The 23,145-nt window shown below is 42.0% G+C and overlaps 2 protein-coding genes across 2 annotated transcripts in view; one reads left to right on the top strand and one right to left on the bottom strand.

The window, feature by feature from the left end:
* Positions 1–1,134: 1,134 nt before the first annotated feature.
* On the top strand, positions 1,135–10,410 carry c7b (complement component 7b). The gene is given in 18 exon segments (XM_068574190.1): positions 1,135–1,200; positions 2,043–2,098; positions 2,284–2,359; positions 3,009–3,150; positions 3,409–3,553; positions 3,688–3,826; positions 4,158–4,286; positions 4,428–4,671; positions 5,471–5,584; positions 5,696–5,862; positions 6,835–7,063; positions 7,244–7,415; positions 7,705–7,792; positions 7,942–8,074; positions 8,342–8,533; positions 9,298–9,394; positions 9,542–9,723; positions 10,220–10,410. Coding segments are annotated over 18 exon segments (2,544 nt in total). The 3' UTR covers positions 10,393–10,410.
* A 671-nt stretch (positions 10,411–11,081) lies between these two features.
* c6.2 (complement component 6, duplicate 2) overlaps positions 11,082–23,145 on the bottom strand; it is a 15,468-nt gene continuing 3,404 nt past the window's right edge. Inside the window, exons 4-20 of the mRNA XM_068574189.1 lie at positions 22,563–22,570; positions 19,558–19,675; positions 18,723–18,913; positions 18,352–18,493; positions 17,674–17,812; positions 16,932–17,093; positions 16,251–16,494; positions 15,385–15,474; positions 15,098–15,264; positions 14,774–14,999; positions 14,452–14,620; positions 14,070–14,181; positions 13,378–13,510; positions 13,056–13,250; positions 12,707–12,794; positions 12,252–12,496; positions 11,082–11,754 (exon numbers count right to left, since the gene is read on the bottom strand). Of these exons, the coding sequence (XP_068430290.1) occupies positions 11,573–11,754; positions 12,252–12,496; positions 12,707–12,794; positions 13,056–13,250; positions 13,378–13,510; positions 14,070–14,181; positions 14,452–14,620; positions 14,774–14,999; positions 15,098–15,264; positions 15,385–15,474; positions 16,251–16,494; positions 16,932–17,093; positions 17,674–17,812; positions 18,352–18,493; positions 18,723–18,913; positions 19,558–19,675; positions 22,563–22,570 (2,611 nt within the window). The 3' untranslated portion in view covers positions 11,082–11,572. The remainder of the gene's footprint in view (positions 11,755–12,251; positions 12,497–12,706; positions 12,795–13,055; positions 13,251–13,377; positions 13,511–14,069; positions 14,182–14,451; positions 14,621–14,773; positions 15,000–15,097; positions 15,265–15,384; positions 15,475–16,250; positions 16,495–16,931; positions 17,094–17,673; positions 17,813–18,351; positions 18,494–18,722; positions 18,914–19,557; positions 19,676–22,562; positions 22,571–23,145) is intronic.

Genomic DNA, 23,145 nt, shown 5'->3' with positions numbered 1-23,145 from the left:
AACCCTGCCCCTCCGTCGGCGACGCCGCCGCAGCGCAGCTGTGGCTTCCACCCACTGGGCTCAGGCGGAGGGGCGGAGGGGCGGAGCGCGCCCCCTGCCGGCGGAGTCTAGGTGCAGCAGGGGGGTCCGTGTACAAATGGGCGAGAGAGGGGAGTCGACTACGCGATTTATTTATATGTGCTTGTAAATATGTATGTAGAAATATGTGTATCCGAAAGCTGCGCTTAAGTTCAAGACCATCACAAGACCGTCACAAAACCAACTTGTTGTTCGGCCTCTGCTCGAAAATTGCATACCCAACCTAAAAAGAGTGTATCTCTGCAACCAACATGTGTACATATCAGGCCTGGAGATTCAAAATTGCCCGTAGTCAAGTGTGAATGGTAGCTTGTTGCTATATGAGACCTGCAATAAACTGACGACTTGTATCCCACTTCTGCCCAACAACCTCTCGTGACCCTGAACAGAATAAGCCGTTTGGATAATGGAGTGGAATTCAGATACTGTGTTTCTGTCTAGTGTGACATTAGAAACAAGGGTGTCTTGAAACTAACAGTACAAACAATGTCAACAGGCCGACAGAGCAAACAGTGTTTACCTGAAGGGGCACCAAGAGGACAGCATTATCAGCTGTAACCACCGTATGCAGGAGAGCAGTGCACAGCGGTGCAGAGCGGTGCAGAGCGGCGGCTCTGACCATGGGGCATGCACTAACATGCACTAACATGCATGCACGGCCAGGCCCAAAGATGCTCAGATTACAAGACACGCTAATATTTGTTTGCTGCAATAGTAATGCTCTGAATATTACCACATGCATGTTGTGTTTACAAAGCAACAGAGTCGAATGCATTCAAATATGGGCCAAATGGGGATTTCTTTGACCTTTGCCCGAATCATGCCGACTGACGTTCTTATCCAGGATAAACAATCGTGATGCAACTCGTCCTGTCACACTCCGATCAAGCAGTTTCGTCAAAAATTGTTGCTAGAAATCAACTCAAGGTGATTGCACACTGGGTCTCTGTCCATGATACATGAATTAAACAGAGGCAGTCAGAATCTGGTTGTTCTGATTCGGTGGGTCTTTACCAGGGTACTTACTGATCTGTAGACTCCTCCCCCTCGGATTATATGACCTTTAGTCTACCAGTTCTGGACTAGACGAGAGGGCCAGAGTCTGAGGAGCACATCATGAAGGTACAGTAAACTCCGCCTGACATATCTACCATTCAGATTTGAACTAACAATTATACGAACATTTGGATTGTCTTATTTTGACATCATTTTTTTAGTTTCTCTCAGAGAGATGGCCTTTTCACTCCTCAGAGACACATATCACATCATGTAACTTTCAACACATCAGAAAATGGATTTGAATTTCTGAATAATTTAATACAAGACATATTTAAGTCAAGAAAATATGGGAGTGATTAAGTTTTTATTTATACAGCAACTGTAACAACAAAGTTACAAAGTGCATTAAGTGCATAAATATAACTAATATTCCTGTACTGCTATGAATGCAAGTGTAGATGTTATTATGAGAATTTAAATAATATGGGCATACATAATCTAAAGTTATGGATTAGTTATTGTAGACTTCTGGTTAATAGTCAAGTGCAGTCAAATATTGACTGGACATTAGGTCAACCATTAAGTTCTGAAAGTGATCATTAAACAATTAAAGAAGAAAAGTAATACACATCCATTATAATAAAAGGAACTGTTGTTTATTACTTTTTTACTTCTGAGTGCAAAGTCAAAAGTAAACACACAGAGAAAATGGGTTTTTCCCAGATTCCACAACTGAAGAGTTTACCGAACATTTCGTAATGAATCACAGATAACATGTTCAAATGTATAAGGGCTAAATATAGCTCATTCACCTCTATTCATTTTGAATAATGCCAAAATAGGAAGTTTAATATACATTTAGTTGATGTCATAATGATGATAGCTGCTGCCAAAAACGTTTGTCAATGGTGTTTTTAAAAGTATGATTTGAGTTGAGTTAACAGTTTTCTTGCTTTTGTGTACAGTTGGATTTGGCTTTGTCGTCTTGGGCATCGTTGGTCATCGTTTTGTCTCGTGTCTGGTAGGTTTAAACTGTCTCTGCATCTTCATCACTTGGATAATAATGTTCTGACGATGTGAAGAAATATTTCTCTTCTCCACGTAATCTATAACCCTAGGACCAAACAATTCTCTTTTTAAAAAATGTTTATATTGATACGTCTATCTTAACTGTTTTTATATAATATCAATGTCCATTCCCCTCAGCTGTGAGCCGCCTGTGAACTGCAGATGGGGCCCTTATGGAGAATGGTCTGAGTGTGATGGCTGCTCCAGTACAAAGGTACTTCAGAGCACACACATATTCTTACTGTACCTAAAGCCACCCCTTAACCTAACTTGCATTATTATAATATTAACTGTAATACAAAGTTTTACCCTAAAATACTGGAGAGTAAATGTCTAACCTTGAAGACTTTTATCTCCACATTGAATGTGTGTGAACAGGCTTTTGTCCTCCTTTATTCCACGATAAAACATCCACAGGTTGACACAAGCATGGTCAAAAGCTATTGTGCTTCCCATCCACACACACACACACACACCTATTCCCATCACCTGGCTCTTCCTTATATGCCCTCTTGAAGTGAATGTACCATCCTGTGTTCAAATAAAGGAACGCCATTCACTCAGTGCTTCGCTCAAATAATAAACCCCATTTTGGCTCCAACAGTTTGCTATTGGTCAGTAGCACGAATTCAAGTGTCAAGTTTATTTGACACAAAACGTTTGTGCAGATTGATTGTGGTTTCAAATGCTGGTGTAACAGGGCCTGTACACACAGTTTACCAGCTTGTCATTGGACATTTCTAAGACAGACACAGTGATATTAATAAATACACGATGACAGAAAATGTATTCAGACTTTGCTAATAGTTCCATTAGTCCACATCTTTGGTTCATTTCACCTTCATGGCCATTTCCTTTTTCAGGTGCAGACTCGCCACGTGGAGGTCTACGCCCAGTTTGGGGGGGCGCCGTGTTCCGGGGAAGACACACGAACACATCCGTGTGTCCCACTTAAAGGATGCCCCCTGGCAGCAGGCTGTGGAGACAGATTCCGCTGTACCTCTGGTATGTTGCCGTATATAATGTATGTAATAATATAATGCAGTATATAATGTGTTTAATTAAATATAATCCAAGCTATTTTTTCCTATAATTGCTATGAATTAAAATATGTATCAATTAACAACATACGTGTTGCAATACCAATTAATATATACATCTATTTATAGTTTAGTCATGAGTTTTTGGGGATTGAAATTAAGTTAATCTTTGTATCAAAACAAATACATGTTGCTTAATATAATATGAAACACCCTGATGCAGGTCAGTGTATCAGCCAGTCTCTGGTGTGCAATGGAGACCAGGACTGTGAGGACAGCCTGGATGAGAGAAGCTGTGATCAAGAGAGCAGCCAGTACTCATGTGAACTCGACAAAACGCCTCCCAACTCTGACTTCACAGGCAGAGGGTGAGTACTCGCTAGCTACTCCAACTCAGTTTTTACTCTAAATGACACCTCGATATGTCATGTTCGGGCTGGAAAAAGACATCGCCTATGATATAACGGTCCATCGAATGAATTTGTCCTGTCGTGTTTTACAGGTACAACGTGTTGACAGGCAAGCTGAGAGCAGGTGTGATCAACACTCTCAGCTTCGGAGGGCAGTGCAGGAAGGTGTTCAGTGGTGACCATAAAATCTATTACAGACTGCCACAGAACATCCTCAGGTACAGCTTTGAGGTGAGTCAAACAAGAAATCAATGTGTGGTGTTCATGTACAGAGGAGGCCCCAAGGCCTGACTTCTCGACCGCAAAAGTGATATGTTTTAGATAAATACTGTTATTACGGAGATACTAATTTTATTGATAACCTTATCTTTTTGTCACTCAATAAAACTGTATTTTATGGTACCTTCATAGACCTCACAGCACCAACAGACAGACCGAGCAGCAGACCGAGAGCCATGCAGCTAGCATGCGCTAAAAACTGAGTAAATAAACAGAGGATGATGAGCTCCTCTCACAGCAGCTGCTCTAATGAAACCATGTGTTTCCTTTGTTCGCACCGCAGGTGAAAGTAAACAACGAGGACAGCGATGAATCCTACGACAGCCTCTGGTCCTACGTGGAGGACACCAAGTCCAAATCCTTGAATGGACACAACAGTCGCACTTTCCACAAAGAGCTCAGTGACAACAAGGTGATGACGTGACCTGATGTGCCGCACAAAGCACTTACCTCAGGTCCTTGGGCTCTGTCAATAACCAGCTGGGTTACAAGCTCTCTCATCACCTAATGTAAGAGAATGACGTCACAGTGTGTTTTACGTTATGTCAACCAGGGTTACAGATTTATAATCATGAAGAATATCGTGGAGCTGGCCCAGTTTCAAAACTCTGCCCCTCAGTATTTGACGCTGGCTGAAGGCTTTTGGAAGGCCTTGTCCTCGCTGCCCAACACGTACGACTACTCTGCCTACCGCCAGCTGTTTGAGACGTACGGCACACATTACTTCTCCGAGGGCTCACTTGGAGGCAAATATCAAGCCTTGTTGAAGATGGACCGCCAGGATTTCGTTTGGAGCGGTAAGAACTTTGAGAATAATAATAATGATGTTATTATTCATTTTAGTTGCTTTACAAACCCAGAAGTCATGCTTCTTCCAAAAAAAATCGGAAGCGAATGTGATGTTTTTTTTGGGGGGGGGGGGGTTGTTGTAAATTAGTTCCTAGCGTTAGCTATATAAAGGCAAAGTCCCGCCAATTCCAGTTGACCACCATGGGAACTTACGATTTTTATTATCCTGTTTAAATTGTGCCATGAATTACAGATACGGTGTTTGTCAATTTAAAATATATTTTCGCAAGTGAACTAAGTCTGTGAAACAATACGCAATTATTAAGTCTACACACTCAAATGTCTCCTAAGTGACGTCTCTTGCTGAAGCTACGATTGTTTTGCTTCTCTAAGAATCGAGTAACATAATGTGACATATATGCATTGAAAATAGCTGAGTTACATTGCTAGCTAGGTAACACTCATGCTGCAGTTTTTGACATACAATGTGCTACAAGTTCAGTGGTTTGACACAAAACACTACGACAAACCTACGACAAAAAAACGTTCAGAATTAGCTTTAATTGACAAACCATATGTTCATGGAATAATACAAATGGATTATTAAACAAGTCCCATGTTGGGCACCGGAAGAGGAGGGACTTTGTCTTCCATTTATCGGTACCACACATTAATCAATTTAGTTGATTAATGAAAGTCAATGAAAGCCTTAAAATATCTTCTCAAATGTTACATTTATATTCCTGAAATGTGGTGCCTGTCATCTGATCATGTTAAATCTCTTGCTCCTGCCTTATTTGTGTAAAGAAACAACAAATAGAGAATACCAGAGGTGTTGGCGAAAGGTGAAACGCTTTTTATTCTGGAAGAAAGTCAGGACCATCTGTGAAAAACTGAAAGAAGCTCTTTCAAATGGCGACGGTGAGTGGAAGCTTTCTTATTTAGAGCAAAAAACCACACAGTGGGCTCCAGAGGGTCAAATGAATCAGTTTGACGATTTAATGTTTAGATTGTGTTGTCATTTGCCTGCAGAACACCACACGAACAAGAAGCACATAAATGTCAACGTGTTTGGAGGGGATCCGTCCTTTATAGGCGCCCTGAGTCTTCTGGATCTGGAAAACCCAGAAGCTAACGGAGAGATCTACCACAACTGGGCCTCCTCTGTCAAAGACTTCCCTGACGTCATAGACCAGAAGGTATGACAGCCAGCTCGTACTTGGCTGCTCGTGTTAGTTGATATAAAAGCTTTGTTTCTGTTGGATTTCGCCACATAATAAATTCTATTGTTTTCATTTCGTTCTTTTGTCGCGTTTTACACCATCGTCCAGCTCAACTGGCCCTCGGCTGAGCCCCGCTCCTCTTTGGTTACTGTTGCTTGGACGTTGTACTTGCTGTAGCTTGCTCGCTAAATAGCATTTTACCTCAAACTATGCTCAAAAATCCCAATCTTGCCAAAGGCTACGAAATGGCTACAGACTTGTTTATCAGGCCAAGCAAATCTTCACCATGTAAATGAAGGAGCAGCATTGCTTTTGTATTGCATGGTGGTAATACAAATCACATCTGTAGCATTTTATTATAACACCAACATTATTCAAATAGCGCTAGTGGTTACAGAGATACATCCTTTTTAGTTTGGGTATGCAATATTTTCAAGCAGAGGCCTAAACATAGGTTTGTTTGAATCTATAGTAGAATTGTGATAAAACAAAAAATGTAAAGGTAAGATATTGCTATTTTATTCAAGCTTAACCCCTGTTAGTATAGGAAAGCATAATTGGAAAAATATGTTTTATTGTTTGTGTGCTTGTTTTATTTGTACAAATGTCTTTGAATATCAACATTGACACCAAGATGATGATGTTAGCTAATATAAATAGTCTCACCTTTGATTTAACGCTAGGTTACTGTCAGTAGAAAGCTAGTTAGACAAGTATTCTCATGTTTGTGTGCATGTCCTGAGTGTTGCAAAATACAGGACAGAATTTTTTCAATTTTTTATCAATTGTTAGAATATTGATGATGATCAACTAAAATGTTAATTCATAAATTAAGGTACTAATCTTAATTATCATCCCTGAATGATTTACATCCGATAATTTAAGCCAAGTATTCTGTGTATCCTTTTCTTTACGTCCACATAAGCAAAGTGTCAACTTGTTTTCCAGCTGCGTCCTCTGTATGAGCTGGTGAAGGAGGTGGAGTGTGCTGGTTTGAAGAAGCTCCACCTGAAGAGAGCCACAGAGGAGTACCTGGCGGCGGAGCATCCGTGTCACTGCCGGCCCTGCCGGAACAACGGCCAGCCTCTTCTGACGGGCTCACAGTGTAGCTGCATCTGCCGCCCGGGAACCTCGGGAACAGCCTGCCAGATAGGAGCCGTGATCGGAGAGCAACCAGGTAAATGGGCACAAGACTCTGAGAGGATAATGGATTAGTTCAAAGGTTTATTTTGAGTTAAAAAAAAACAAACCCAGAAGAAAACAGATCCAATTCAAAATGTGCTCCGTCCAACAAAAGTGTTATTTCACCATGCCGACAAAGTGAATCTTACTCTTTGTCTCTCTCTCTTTCTCTCAGGGGTGATCCATGGCAGCTGGAGCTGCTGGTCCTCCTGGGGATCCTGCTCTAGGGGTCAAAGGTCAAGGATCAGAAGCTGCAACAACCCCGCCCCCAGCAGAGGTGGCCAGCAGTGCTCTGGACTGCAGCTGGAGCAGAAGCCGTGTGAGGATCCAGACATCCACTACTTACAGTAAGGACACACACACACACACACACACACACACACACAAACGTGTCATGTAGTATATTAACCCAAATGAGTCTTCACTCTGAAATGTAATGGTTTATTTTGTGGGAATTAGATTTGATTGGGAGACGTTTTGCGATCAAAGCAAGATTAAAACCAGGAAATATTACCTATTTTTCTCATATCCTAGATTTGAAAGTGATCAATAATGACCATTTCCCTTATGAAACTCAATGCTTATGAAGCAGCGTCTTCTAGCAATATTTGAGTTATCTCGCTGTAAACTGTGCAGGATGATTCAGCCTCAGTGCTTCGATCTCTCTGTAACTCCACCGAAGACATGTGGAGCGCCTCCAAACCTCCGGAACGGATTCATTCAGGTTAGTTTGCTTGATTTATGTTGTGTTTCCATTCATGTAACCCTCGGAGGCCTCTATGCTACGGTCATGAACTGAGCTCACTTCTTGTACAATATTCCAGGAGGTGATTAATTGCATGTGTTTTTATTATTGATGCATTTATTTCTCAGAATCCCAAAGACTTTTACCTGGTTGGAAACACGGTGGAGTACTCCTGCATACCAGACTATTACCTCAGTGGAGACGCTGTGGCTCAATGCACTGAAAACCAGACGTGGAGAACAGGACAGTTGGTTTGTAAAAGTACGTCTTCACCCCATGAACTCTGCCAGGGATGCTATGCATTCGGTTCTACTGTTCGTTCATTCGCAGGACATCTCAGTGAATTACAAGATAACAGATTTAAATACAGTTGACTACCATGCCAGTCGTGGCCTAAATCCAGATTTGGATGCAGAATGTAGATACATTTCATCTAAGAAGCAGCTCAAGTTATTGCTGTCGAGGAATCACAAAGGCAATGTTTTCCTCGGTTCCTCTTGCTCAAGTTTCCTCTCTTCCCTGTCACAGATTCCACGTGTGGGATCCCTCCACTCAACAGCCAAGTTATAGCCATGCCCACGCAAGCAGCCTATCAGATTGGAGACCGAATTTCCCTCTCCTGTCCCGTGGGGTCAGTGCTGGATGCTGAGGTGTCGGAGATCATGTGCAGTCCCAGTCTGCAGTGGTCTCCTTCACCAGCCAGCGCTCACTGTGAAGCCGGTACAGTCCGCACATTTATTCTCAGTTTAAATCTCGCTGTTGCACATCTGTTGAAATATTTAACTGGAGAATTCTCATTTACTCTGCAGCTCATTTACTGAATAGTTCAGTCTCAGTGCGTTCACCACTCGACACTACCTGCCTGTCATGAAACTACAGACAATGTTGCTATGAAGACCTCGTGAATTAAACCACAGCTAAACGGAGAGAACATTTGCACACGAATACGTCTTTAAGGAGACGACACTCTTGCAGAGTCTGCTGGATGTGGAAATAGGCAAATGTTTGCAAACAGATAGTTTTGCCAATGTTCTGCCCTCGATTGGCAAAATAAATATTACGACAGCTTTGATCAAAATAACTTACTCACCTAATGTTTTACTTTTGTTTTTGGCTTCCACCAACTCCTCAGGTGCTGTACAGGTAGCACACACACTCGCTTTATTAGAGCAGTAGAAATTAACCAAAGTTGAATCCCAAAAGAATGTTTTGCAAGTTGCTATAATTCAATTCAAGTCAGTTTATTTTGTAAAGCCCAAAATCACAAATACAAGATTTGCCTCGGAGGGCTTTACAATCTGTACACATGACATCCCTGTCCCAGGACCTCACATCGGATCAGGAAAAACTAATGGAACATTATGCACTTTAGAGCTGAGAGTATACTGCAGAGTCGGGTTATTATTTTGTGTGGGTTGATTGCTATGAGGGACACCTTTCACATACAATACTGGAGGTCATGTGATCTATTGTTTTCTTTTCAGCGCCCTCAGCTCCTTCTCCTCCCTCTGGCTTGAAGTGTAAATTGTGGGAGAACGTAGGGAGAACTGACTGTGTGTGTAAAATGCCATCTCAATGCCTGTGAGTATGATTCTTTCTGATAATTCATCTGCATCACACACAAAGGCACTCACACACACACACACACACACACACACACAAACACAGGGAAATGACACATTGACACAACAATGACACCGTATTTGTCCATGCATTGTCTTCATTTAGGACGTCTCTGCAGTTGTGTGCCAGACTGGGCTCAACCCGAGCCCGCCTGCTTGGCGTTTGTCAGCTCGGCGCTCTGCAGTGTTTGGGGCGGAGCTTCGAGCTGGCCAATGACAGTGACTGTGACTGGCCAGAGGAGACGCCCACATCCTGCACGGACTGCCAACCGGGGACAAGATGTCAGGGTGAGTCTCCTGTACCGTCTTTATGTTTATCTTTAAATTAATTACAATCGGGGTTAGTATTCTTGTTGTTTTGAACATTCTTGTAAAATTTAGCCGGATTTATATGGCGCTATTTATATGGCGCTATTTATATGGCGCTATGTATATGGCGCTTTGCCATCAGAAATACAATTTGGCATTCAAACCTAAAGCGGAACTCAAAATGAACAAATTAGCATTGAAGAAAGTTCTAATTAAAAAAAATAAGGTGGAAAACAAGTCAATACAAAAAAGAAATCCTTTGTAATGCCAATGTTTTTTTTGTTTTTGTTTTCAAATTCAATGTTTCTTCAGTTCAAGTTTTGTTTTCAATGCAAAATTCAATTTTCAATGCAAATTTAAAGGGGAAATATGATACTAATTTCCAGGTTCATACTTGGATTTCTACGTGTTCACGTGCTTTAATGTTACGTGCAAAAAACACCTTTGCTCAATACATTTTTCGTTTCTATTCTAGAATCGAAGTGCGTTTGTCAAAACGCCTCAGAGTGCCCTCATGACTCCGCCCCCCTGTGCGTGAACTCTGCTGTTGACAGCGTAACCCTTACGATGACCGAATGTGAGGTGGGGGCCAGACGGTGTGCTGGGGAGACGCTCAATGTGTTCAGTATTGAGGCTTGTCCACAGTGAAGATGGCCGCTCTTTCATCGTCACGGAGCGATCTCACTCTGAGCTGTGGCTGATGTTTCCTCTCTTTCCTAAAACCAAATATATATTTTTCTCACACTTAAATGATGTAACTATGTTTCTCTGCCATCTGGTGTCCTTTTATATTTGTCATGGAGTGATGATAGAGAAACTAGGACCATAAGCACCACTACGCACCACAACTCGTTCATTTTGACAGTTGGGAACATTTTTGGACAGTGCATTACATGCAGCATGTACAATGCATTTGAAACAGCTTTATTTTACTAAAACAAAATAAATCTGCCTGTGTATTGAGGACTCAGACTCAACTACATGAATTACTTCATAAGAGACATATTTTGCGTGATTATTCACAGTATTTGTTTCCTGCATTGTCTTTGGTCTCCATTCAATGATCGCCAAGTATTGAATGTTTCTGATGCTATTTAATCAAATGCTGGTCCTTTACATTGTATTTGAGGCATTATAAAATACATATTTAATTTAATTTAGTGTGGGTCTCAAGATCTCTTGGCCACATCAATAAAGAAAGACAAATATTCAAAACTGGGATGGAGTTAATGCTGTCTTATGTCGGTATGAGATGAGAGCAAGAGAAGCAATAAAAATCTCAAAAGAAATCAAGAAACAATGTTTTTATTATTACATGTGAAGCACGTTTAGCGAGTATTTCCTTCTGTGCCTGTAATTAGACTCGACTGACTGCATCCTTCTCTATCTTTGGGTCGGATGAAGTCCTACAAAGTACATGGTAGGAGATCTGTATAAGGATGGCAATAATGTTTTACCTTCATGCTTACTTCAGAGTCCGATCTGAAGCATTTATACTGCCATCTCCTGGAATATCATGCTCTCGGTCCAAATGACACAGTTGGTATGCTTATCCCATTATCTACCTCATTTCCTGTATTAAATTTGACAGGTGGCGATATGATACTGAACTGCATCAAACTCAAACTAACAAGTGCATCCTGAACCTTCTGTTCAAGCACAATATAGAGTCGCTCCTGGTTTTCCCATCGTCTCAGTTAAGCATGTTTAGGCTCCGAGATGCTTCGGGTGCTTGGATCCCATTATACCTGCTTTCCAGTCAACTTTTATATTATGAAAGTACATTTTTTTTAAGAATAACAAAAGCATATTAACACTTTTTCAAGGATCATCTGGACTCACAGACGCCCTCATTGAGAATCTCAAACTGATAGTTGGCACATTTGAGTGCTGCCATCGCGCAGAGGGCCAAGCTGCGGTTCCTCTGGGTCCGGGTCAGCTTCACACAGAACATGTGCTCCTGAGCGTTGGGGCAATCCCAAGCCACTTTGCACTCACACTTCCTAAATGCTGCGGACAGACAGGAGTTAACAATTAACAATGTGACGTAATACACGCGACGTCTTCAAATAGTCAAACCTCATTTGTGTTCATTAAGTTGCCTGTTGAAGTTTTAACACGATTGCAAGTTGAAGATATAACCAGCATCCGATGTAGAAATGAAGGGCTCATTCTCAGATAATTAACACGACGACTCTTAGTTTCTGGTGATTACACAATAACAAAAACATATGACTATTATTTGCCATTCTTTCCAATCAATCCCTCGAAAATGTACACACTGGACTGGACCTTTAATACACACATAGTCTGAGGTCGGTGACTTTCTAAAATCATGTCTGTTTGCCTCACACTCGTATCTGGATGACAGCAAAAGCTGTACCGTAAATATAATGTTATACTCTGCACTAAATCATTGAAACAAATCATTGCGTGTCAATCAGTGAAAAGATATTCCACATCAAACGGCAAACTGTTTGTACAAAAATCCCATCAGACGAACTCACCGGAGCAGGTTTCCCATTCATAACACGTGTCCAGTTCACATGGCTCCCGAACAGAGCTCTTGGAGGACATGTTGCTTCTGAACTTTGCCCACTCCACTTTCGCCAAATCGGCCGCGTCACACGCGCCCTCGTTGACGAAGAAGAGCGGATCCCCGTGGCAGTGACCGGCGTGGAAGGAGCAGAGGGACATCTCCACGGTGACCCCAACGTCCAGGTTCAGGACGCAGAGAGCGTCCGGCTGTGAGCTGCCAACAGACACTCACTTGTCAGTCAGATGCAAATTCCAAGTGTATTCAAAAACATTGAGCAAGAGGTTGTTTTATGATAAACACTCACGATTTAATTCAATTTAAAAAATAGAAAAGTTATAAAACTGTCATGCTCATCCCTCTCTCTCTTTACTTGCCTCCCGGGAGCATAGTAAAAACAAAGGGAAATAACTCATAGAAGCTTACGAGCAGCTAATCCGTGGAATACAGACACATTTAGAGTCCTGCATTTTCTCTCCGAGGCGGCACCGAGCCTCCGGAACAAATGGTTCCCCTGCACACAGGGAGTACAGAAAAAACAACGCCATATCCTTCATACAGAGTGTTTGTCAGACAAAACACATTTGTCTAATCCAGTGTGTGGTCTTTTTGGCACGAAATAGGCTCTTTGCTGCCCCGTGTGGTCGTCGAGAGAAGAACACCCACAGCAGCTGTCTTTCTCATCCATCTTTTACAAGAAAAGAAAAAAGACTACAAGGCGTCGCATCACAATTTCTCAGGACTGCGAGAGCTCAAATCGAGCAGTCGACTGTACCGTCGGCGCAGTGGAGGTCAGCAGGTAATGGAGGCTCCCAGGTGAAACTTTCGCTGCATTTGTAGAAGCCCGATGGCCGCGGCACCTTGGTCGCCTCGTTACAGTTCAAACCCACTGATTCCCCCACCTTGAACGTCTCTTTGTTGAGGAACAGCGTCATGCCATCAGGGATCTCAGGAGGAAGGCACAGTTTCCCTAACAGAAGGACAGACTTTAACCGGACGTAGAGAAGGTCTTTGCAAGACAATGCAGAGGTATGTTAACCAAATCCACAGAGGTCGAAGGTCACCGTTCATTCTTCTGGTGAGAAAAACAAACTTACTGACGCATCGTCCGGCGGGTTGACTCCACGACCCGTCAGGGAGACAGTTGATGTACTGAAAGCCGTCCAGGCTAAATCCAGTGAAGCACTGGAACTCTTCGTCCTCACCAAAGGAATAGTACTGCTTCGCTTTCTGTCAGAGAACAAAGCTACTAAATACCAGCAAAACTAAGAAGGACACAAATATACCCCCCTGGGCTTCTCTCTTTTAGTTTTTTAGTAGTTGTCATCCTCCTTCCAATCTTCGACAAATTATACTCAAAATTGTTCCTTCCTTTTTCTCTCCCTTCGTTCCACCTTTCTTTCTTACATGATGTGTCTTTCTATGAGATGATATGACATAACAATACCTAAATACATCATACATTAATAACAAAAGACAAGAAATTAAAAGCCTTATCGACATAGATAGATATAATTATGAGTTTTAAATGATTTTTTATTCCATATTTGAAATGCAAATCTAGCATGTTGAATATTTTGTATTCAATAATAAATTAATTACCAAATGTAACTTGCCCTCTTTTGAAATGTTCCAATATGGATTTATTTCTTGTCAGCTATGAACTTCCAGGTAAGAACAAGGCAAGAAGTGAGTGTTGTTCAATATCTTTGTCAGTTATCTGATAAGCAATGCTCTATAGTGTCTACGTTTCTCTCACACTGCACATCTAAATCACCAACGTGTTTACCCTGAGGAAGCTGTTGGCGGGCCTCTGTGGCCTCAGACAACCCTGCACATCAGGTGGCAGCTCGTCCCTCCAGCCGACAGTGAAGTCGTCATCATTGTCACAGGTCTCCTGTCTAGACACAAAGCATGAACACAGAACAAACAGGGAATCCAAAGTTAGAGACAAAATACACAAAACTATGTAGTTTTTACATTGTAGTTTGCTTGTGTAAAGCAGCAGCAGTGTGTAGTTGTGTATATGAGCGTATAAATAGTGGTCATGGCAACATTTCAGTTTAATTTGATCCCTCTGCAGTTAAAGAGTTTGAGGAATGAAAACCTCAAACATAACTTCACTTTTCATGACTGTATCGAACACGTTTCCAGCAAACGGTTCGTCCTACTTTTCAAAGATGGAGATGTGACATGGATCCTCATGGCTGTCAGGACCCTTGCAGGGGTTGCCTCCTCTGAGGGGGGCGGGGTTATCACACCTCCTCCTCCGATGCCTCTTCATTGAGGCTCCACAGTGACTCCACGGCCCCCAGCAGCTCCAGTAGCCATCCACCGCCTCTGTGGAAATCACAAAGCAAACTAAATGTATCAGACACAAACGCATCAATGAGGTGAGAACATCACTTTGAAAACCAACCGATTTTTAGACCTCTGCTCCAAAATTGCATACCCAAACTAAAAAGGGTGTAGCTTTCCAACCACCTGCTGTACCTGAAACGTAGTCGGGAGCTCGTGTCTCACAGTTAGAGCCAAATGTGCCGGTTTCGCAGACACACTTGCACTCTGTGCCGGAGAGAACCGGCCTGGCGTTGTTGGGGCAGGGAGAGCACTTGCAGGTATCAAACTCATCCTGGTATTGAAGCAGGGCCTTCCTCAGGTGCCTCCTCTTTGTGACAGCACATGGGATCCCCCGAACCACATCTATGATGGGAAGCGCCTGGACAAACACATGCGTGCATGAACCCAACGTCAGCTTTTTTTCATGGATTTCTTTTGAGTTTCTGCGCGATATCACTGGTGTTTGTTTGATTTCACCTCAGATTCGACCACAACAGGGTTTTCGAGAACAGACTTGGCCCAGTTCTTGTAGGATGTTTGGTCCGGAACGGCGCCTTCTCTCTTCCAAGCCAGAGCCGCTGCCTCTCTGGTTCGACCTCCTTTCACCATAGAGAAAGACTTCACTGACGCCTGAATGTACGAGCCTGAGCCAAAGAAAAACATCGAAAGGAAAGAATGAAGGAACGAACAGAATAAGGACAATGTTCTTTCCACAGCCAGTAAACCATGGACAGGAGAGAATAAAGAGGGTGTAAGTCAAAAACCTTTATATTTCTTAGTCATCCTGTCCATGGAGCATTGGCTTCCACTGCTCTCTCGGCCCAGGCAGTGTGAAATGTGGTTTTCTGTTTCACCTGTTGGAGGAAAAGAGTAAATAAAAAATAAAAAAATAAAAAATCCTTTATTAATCCCACAGTGGGGGAATTATTCTCTTCATTTTACCCATCACCTTTAGTAATGAAGGCGCTTTGTGCTGCTGTAAAGCTATGGGGCTTCAGCGTCTTGCTCAAGGACACTTCAACATGAAACTACGGGGAGAAAACAAAAATCCAACCGGCTTGCTTGGTAATCTTTTTGCCAAATATGAGTTATTTTTTGCACATATATGACTTTATTTGCATTGTTTTAACAAAGTGATTGCACATGTTATTAGTTTTTGTTTGATGGAGCAATCTGGTTTACTTGAATAGGATTTCAATTTTCTTTAATCTATTAATTCAAAAAACGGATGAAGGAGTCTCAAAAAGTTGGACCATTTTGTTCCAATGTTGTCGGGGCGGTGGGGCCCGAACATTTTGCTTCCTCCAAAGTGGGGTGTGACAGAAAAAGTTTGAGAACCACTGATATAGGTCATCTTTTGTATTGGAATATTGTACTCAATGACAGTCCACTCATTTGGGGTTTCTGGCGTGCTGAGTACTTAATCCAACGTGACTTTCAGATTTGAATGTTAAACTTTGATGTTATTATTATCAGTTTCCTGTTTGTTTCACTTTCGCTATTGTTATAACTGATTCACCTGGCATGAGTCTGATTTACATTGTTGTGTTTTTTTAAACAATACTTTTAGGTTACTGCTGCAGCCCAGGGTGTCATTCTGAATGTTGACCACCAGGCTGTGCTGTTGTACCTGAACTGGAGAGCTCCTCTCGGCTGTACTGGTACAACAGGTCGTAGATGCCTCCCAGTGTCCCTGAGCTGTAGTAGTGTGTTCCGAAGCGCTGGAAGATGTCCCTGTAGAGGGCGTAGTTGTACTCGAGAGGAAGAGCGTGAAGGAACTGGAGGAAGGGCTGCGATAACACCAGGTCCCCCGGGTCTCTCACCTTGAACGTGGATACGGGCAGAACCTGGTGCACCCGGAAAAACTTGGAGTCCTGAGGAAGGAACGAAAGGAGTGGACAAAGAAGAAGAAAGGAAAGGCACATTTATGTGTTTCTTTTACCAACATTGTGGGGACGGAAATCAGATTACACGGCCACATTGTGAGGACTCACCATGGATTTTGAGACAAAATGGGGACAATTGCACATCTCTAATATGTAAACTATTACCTCTTAAGGTGGAGACTGAGGTTCAGGGAAGGTTTATGTGTTTATGATCGTGTGTGTGTGTGTGTGTGTGTGTGTGTGTGTGTGTGTGTGTGCACTCATGTATGTGAGGACCATGCTTTGAACCTTTAAAGTGAGGACGTTGTGTCTCATCCACACATTTGAATGTTATGGTTATGTCGGGGGATCAGGTGCATTGAGGGAATGAAGGTCCTCACGCGTGTACCACGGCAAACGTGAGCATGGCCGTTTGAGTCACTCACCGTTTTCTTTGACGCTTCAAAAGCTTCTTTGGCCAAGGTGTTAAAAGTTAAGGGTATGAAATTGATACCCGAGTGTCGAGACAAATGCTGTGACGTCTTCATGTTGAAGCGCTCGGCCTGCAGCGGCCGGGGCTCGATACTGAAGTCTTCCACCTGTCCGACCTTCACAGCCACAACCACATCAGTCAGTCCAGGTTTATCACAAGCAGAACAGCAACAGCTGAAAAGACATGCTCTGCAAACCACTGAATGAACAATAATTACGTTGAAGTCCCACGAAAAAAAGAAAAGAAAATGTCTGACTACGGCTGCTTCTAGTGGTCACAAAGATACGACAGCAGACAGCAACACTGACGCAAAAGCCTCTTTTCACCAGGACTGTCTGTTTTTTTTTTAACAAACACTACGGTAATGTCATTGTGTTCATTTCATCCACTCAGTCCTGCGTTGTGTTCACATGAAGCTATTTTCGGTTTTTCCAGTGATTGAAGAAGTATGCATAAAGGTATTTCTGGTCAAATAAAAGGAGCGGTTTGGCTCTTTTCACATCATCAAAGTAATTTATTACGTTTATAATTGCTATAGAAAATAAAGATGACATTTTTAATCCTGCCTACAATTAATCCTGCTCTGATTGGCCGGTTGCTTCTCCAAAACATAAAAACAGTCGTCAGTGATTTTGAATCATTGAACAAATCTGCTTTACTGAAGGGCCGCACATTTAAATATAATAAAATCCTACCTTAATCTCAAAGGTCTTAAAGTTGTGAGGGATGCGATGGTAGAGCAGCGTGGTCGGTGGCCTTCTGATGATGCAACTTCCTCCCATAAACATGTTGTCCAGCACCGCTCCTCTCTGCTCCTCTGCCAGAGCGTCAAATCTACAAACACAAGTCGGTGAAAAGTCAAATCTCAATAGAATGGACTCGAAAGGCCAACAACACACTGAAAGACAATAATATGGGCCGATATGGGATTATTACTGGTGTGTGAAAAGACATGGCAGAGACATGTTTTCTTGGCAGCATTTAAGAATAATATATTATTGTTTTATATAGTTTGTTTTAATTAAATTGAGCTTTATCTAAAATACTTTAAATTCAGTGACGGTGTTCACTGTTTACTATTTATTTCATTTGTTTTATTGTTCAAATGATCTTCATCACAAAATGCATATTCGGGATGTTTATGTAAACACAATTTGGACTCGAATGAGTGTAATTGTGTTTCTTGTAACACAAAAGTATTCCTAAAAGAGGCTCAGATTTAATGCAACAGTGCAAAAAAAATAATAATAAAAATGTTTTAAAGAGGAAAAAAACCTTTGAAAGCACTTGACAGAAAGTAAAAGTGGACAAATGTATGACCACAGTGGGAAGGGATGTAAAAGTCAGCAGTGACCTTTTGACCTTTAGCTCACCCATTCCCAACCAGGTCGGCCCCGGGGGCCACCATCTTCTCCGCCGGGCAGACTATTTTGAATTCGCCACAGTCCCTCTCATCAGAGTTATCCACACAGTCGTTCTGCCTGTTGCACGTCAGCGTTGAGTTGATGCAGCGTCCTGCAGCGGAAAGGATGTTTAGTGGAAGATAAAAAATATGTATTTGTGTCTTTCTGTGTGCGTTCATTGTGACAGATCAAACACACACGAGTGGGCTTCTTGGTTCTTTCAATCAGATGAGAAAACTAGGATTCTGATAATATTTTTTAAACCAAAACCACGAGGATTGCCCGTGAGACACTTTTACCAATATTCTATAACACATTACTCATGTTTGAACCCTGTTCACCGTTATCACACTTGAAGTCGTCTCTGCAGTCGATGGGGGGTAACTTGCACTCTGTGAAGGGGTGACAGGGCCTCTCCTCCGTCAGCTCCACGCTGCAGGCCGCTCCACCGAACTGAGACGGGTTCCTGACAGACCGCGTCCGAAACTGTAGCCACGACATTTGTGAAACAGACCGACTGAGATTTTCTTTCCTTTCAATCAAAACACAAGTACACTTTTTACATTTTTACCATTTACCAACTTGAACATGTGGGGACAAAGTTTTATACAAATTTGATATAATCCACATCATTTATTTTGACTTCCTCTCCATGTTCTGTTGACAAATTCAGAAACATTACACACAATGGATTAAGATCTGCATGTGATTTGTATGTGTTCTAGCTGCCTCCACTTGTACGTCCGACAGTAGAGTGCGGATACTTAACTCTCCCCGTCTGAACACCACCCAAAACCAGCTGAGAACTAGTCAGTAGCACGTGAGGGGGAACACGGCAGGGTTCTGCTGGGTTCTGCAGGGTTCTGCTGTGTTTCCTTGCCTGTTTCTTGACGCACGGCGAGCAGTCGGACCACTCCCCGAAGTCCGTCAGCTGGCAGTTGATTGGACAGTTCTGCTCGTTACAAGCTCTCCTGTCATGTTTCTTACACAGCTGACTGCAGCTGCTCTTCCAGTAATAATCCTCCCCATAATTAAATGTCCTGTCAACAAAATGTGAACGTCCCTTTTAGACGGCAGAGCAAAGACTGAGAACAGTTCTCCATTACAGTACTTCACAATTGCTTGGGGCTGGTTTTTTAATTCAGCCGTGTCTCTGGTGTCTGTTCGGGGTCTCACCTGTGTCTGTCCTGTGTCCCGTAGTTGCAGTTCCTGGAGCAGGCGGACCAGGACCCCCAGGGGTAGCGGTCGCAGAAACAGGCCGTGCCGACTGATATCCAGCTGAGCAGCTGGAGCATCAGAAGCAACCGGCCGGAAGCAGCCATCGGGGAAAGTTCAAGCTGCTTTCACCTCCTCTGAAAATAACCTCATGAGCAGAATCAACACGCGTTATTGTTTAGAGCTTTGATTAATGCACTGCTGAGTTGTGCTTTCAACTTGAACTTTCACTTGACACTAAACGACATCGGCATTTATTAACAACACCGAACATGAACTAACAATGACAGGATGACCTGATGCTCAGAGGAACATCCACATGAACCGTTCACCACATGATGACTGGACTGTGAGGACATGCATTAACACAAACCCCAAACTTAAATCTACTCATTCGAATGCACTTACTTTGAACAATTACTTTTCCTATAAAAATGTTTGTTCTTGAAGATAATGCAAAAGTAGTTTGGATGCACACAAAAGGCCTTTTAAGCAATGCAAGGTAGGTGCTATTCAGTGTTCTGCATAATGCATACGAATAAGACAAAAAAAAAGAATAAAGACATAAAATAGTACAAAGCAACAAAGGGTCATGTTAACAAAAACTACTTACCACGTATACTGACGTTCTCTTCAGAAGATGTAAGGGAATATAACTCTGTAGCTCTCACTAAGTCCTCTCTGCACTGCAGGCAGAGCCCATTCTGACTTGAGCTTTGTTTGCAGCAGCAATATAAACCCTCCCTCTGGGATTTCTCATGGGAATCCAGTTGCTTTTTGACTCCAATTGCCCAATCTCTGTCCATAAATGTCTCAACATATCTGACTTTCTGTTATTAACAACAATCAGAAAACATTACACGTCGTACAAACCCCTCATGTCCCTCATTGTTACAGGAAGTCAGGAGTCCTGGAGTTTCCTGGCTGCAGAAACATGAACCAGATGTTCTGAGTTTAAGACTTGACAGTGGTGAGACGCCGAGGAGGAGAAAACACATTTTCCTTTCCACACTTTCTCGAGTTATCCAAGTATTTGCTCAATCTGGAACTTTTCACAATCACAACTGGCCCGTGTTGCCGGAGTCTCAGGGAATTCAGCCCAATTTGTAAAACCGCAACACAGATAAAACTATGGGCTGTCGGCCTGTTTATGGTTGGAACATTTTGACATTTATCATACTAATTCAAGGAAATATTATTATTCGGTTTTGTGTTGTTCCTGAATTTCCCGACGACGTTGGGATGGAGGAAAACGTATACAAAGTGTAAAAAATGAGACGGACACGCGCTATGATCAAAAGTTGTGCGTTCATTTGGTAATTTAACAGATGCAATTAACGTGGAACCCTCTCAAAGAAACAGTCTATGTTTAGTGGAGGAAAAACTGAAACCAAAGGTTACTAAAAAAGTTAAGAACAAATGGATTTAGTAGCATTGTCAATAACTTTAGGTATTGAAAGTAAAAATGAATAAAACATGAAATATCATCTTACTTGTATAAAAAACTTTATTCACATTATAAAATGTCCTAAGCTGTACATACGTTAAGCTGTGGATTCTCTACATTGCAGGGCACATTAATACACATGGCATACTCAGTCATATACATGCCAAAACAAAGAAGTTAGCAATTTAGACACCACGGCTCTAGATTACATTAAAGAAAGAGAACAAACGTCACAAACACGGATTTACAAATTACATTACACTTACATTCAATCTGCAAAAAATGGCTCTAGTGAAGTGCTTCCGATGAATGAGTTAATTTCAATTAGTTTTTAATATGTGGGTTTTTTTTAATTCTTCTGTTTCTTTATGTGGAACATAAAAAAAGATTGCAAAGGACGAGCTGGACATTCATGAACAACAAGACTAAAATCCCTCTTGGCTGCAATGGGCATTACACGCCAAAAATATTAAAGGTGTTAAATGCGAATTTCAGAGCATGTCTGTTGCCTCTTTATGGCTCTCAACATGGCTGGCATGAGCCGGTGGCTGCCAGCTAACGGTTCTAGCACAGCGAAACAGCGCAGACAGCGGTTACAGTGCTGAGAGGGAGAACAAGGGAAGGGGCGGGTCAGAGATTATCAGCTGAAACCGCTGTGTGAGTGCCGTGCAGACCTGCGGCTACTCGCTAGCTATCTAGCAAGGCACATACGCAAGAACGGCAAAGGCTCGAGCGGCTGGTCCGGCTATGTCAACGAAGCACAGAGAAGCTCATGTTCCACACACATTGGGACGGTGATTTAATCTTTACATCGCAAATTGTTGCTCGCTGCCATATCTATGCTCGGAAAGTCGGATGGAGAACCTTTAAAGTGTTCAACAGAATGAACAGCATGTTGGCGATTCGGCTTTTTTTTTTCTATGAGTATCTAAGTAAACATAATATTACAATGATAATGTCATTTCAAAAGAAAAAGTGTCAAACAATTAATAATGATGTTATAATAATACAGTAAAAGAAAGAGATTACATTTTGACAACAACATATCATGTGCTATGTATGATTGGTTAAATTAGATTAATGCCCTCAAATGTTTACTATGATGGAGCGTTAAAAGAAACATCTCATGAATAACAACACTTCTCTCTTTCCTCCCTCACAGTGACTCTAACACTCGATTGATATTGGAACGACTAACTGACCAACATCATGATACATCATTGCTGCTGTCTGGGAGCTGAAACAATGACAATCTGCTTCACATATCTATAAGCTTTGCAGCAGCTGCTTGTACTTATTTGGCATAACATTTATTTTTACTGTTGGATAAATTGAAAATCCTTTTTTTTTTTCTATGGGAAAAAAATAAATGCAATCATCATATAATCCCTTTAAGAGTACACATCATAACACTGCAGATGAATTGCTTTATGAAACGGGTTTCCCAGCACAGGCAAGTAGAGACTCACCTGGCAAGAGCCTCTACTGAATGATGTTCAGTTGAGTTACATCAGGAGGTCATTGGGACTAAAGTGTGTCACTTTGTGACACATTCAAACATGGAGGTGTGACACAAGCACAGTGAGACAGCTGAAAACCAAAAATGCCAGTGCATAGCCTGAATATTTTTATTCTTCCATAATAACAAAATGGCACCAAAAAATATCTGGAATGGCTGCGTACGTAAGAAAAGAAAAAGAAAGACAATGCAAAGAGGACTCACCTGAAAAAGGAAAACAAAGTGGAGTTCTGCACAGTGCTATATTTTGTGATGCATTTGATCCATTAGCGACAGTTAGCTCGCCAGGCTACTGCAACACTTTGGCTTCACTATTCCCCCTCTCCACTGGGGATCGTATATGAACCATCCATTCGGAATACTTATTGATAAAATACATTTAAAAACGCTAACATCAAGATGAAAAAGACAAATAGCATAGAATTAGATAACAGTTACTACAAGATTACAATTTCAGATATTATGATGGGGCTGGTGGGGGGGGGGGGGGGTACTGTAACTAAATAAAACAATCCAGTGAATTAAGGTGAATGAATCTCTTATGTGTTGCCTGTCGTGCTGCCGTCAGCCTCTCAGCCGGACA

Source organism: Clinocottus analis, unplaced genomic scaffold, assembly GCF_023055335.1.
Source record: "Clinocottus analis isolate CAN_PGR_092001 unplaced genomic scaffold, fCliAna1.0.p SCAF_13, whole genome shotgun sequence".
In the NCBI taxonomy this organism is placed as follows: Eukaryota; Metazoa; Chordata; class Actinopteri; order Perciformes; family Cottidae; genus Clinocottus; species Clinocottus analis.
The sequence above is the reverse complement of the archived record's forward strand: the minus strand, read 5'-3'. Positions and strand labels throughout refer to the sequence as shown.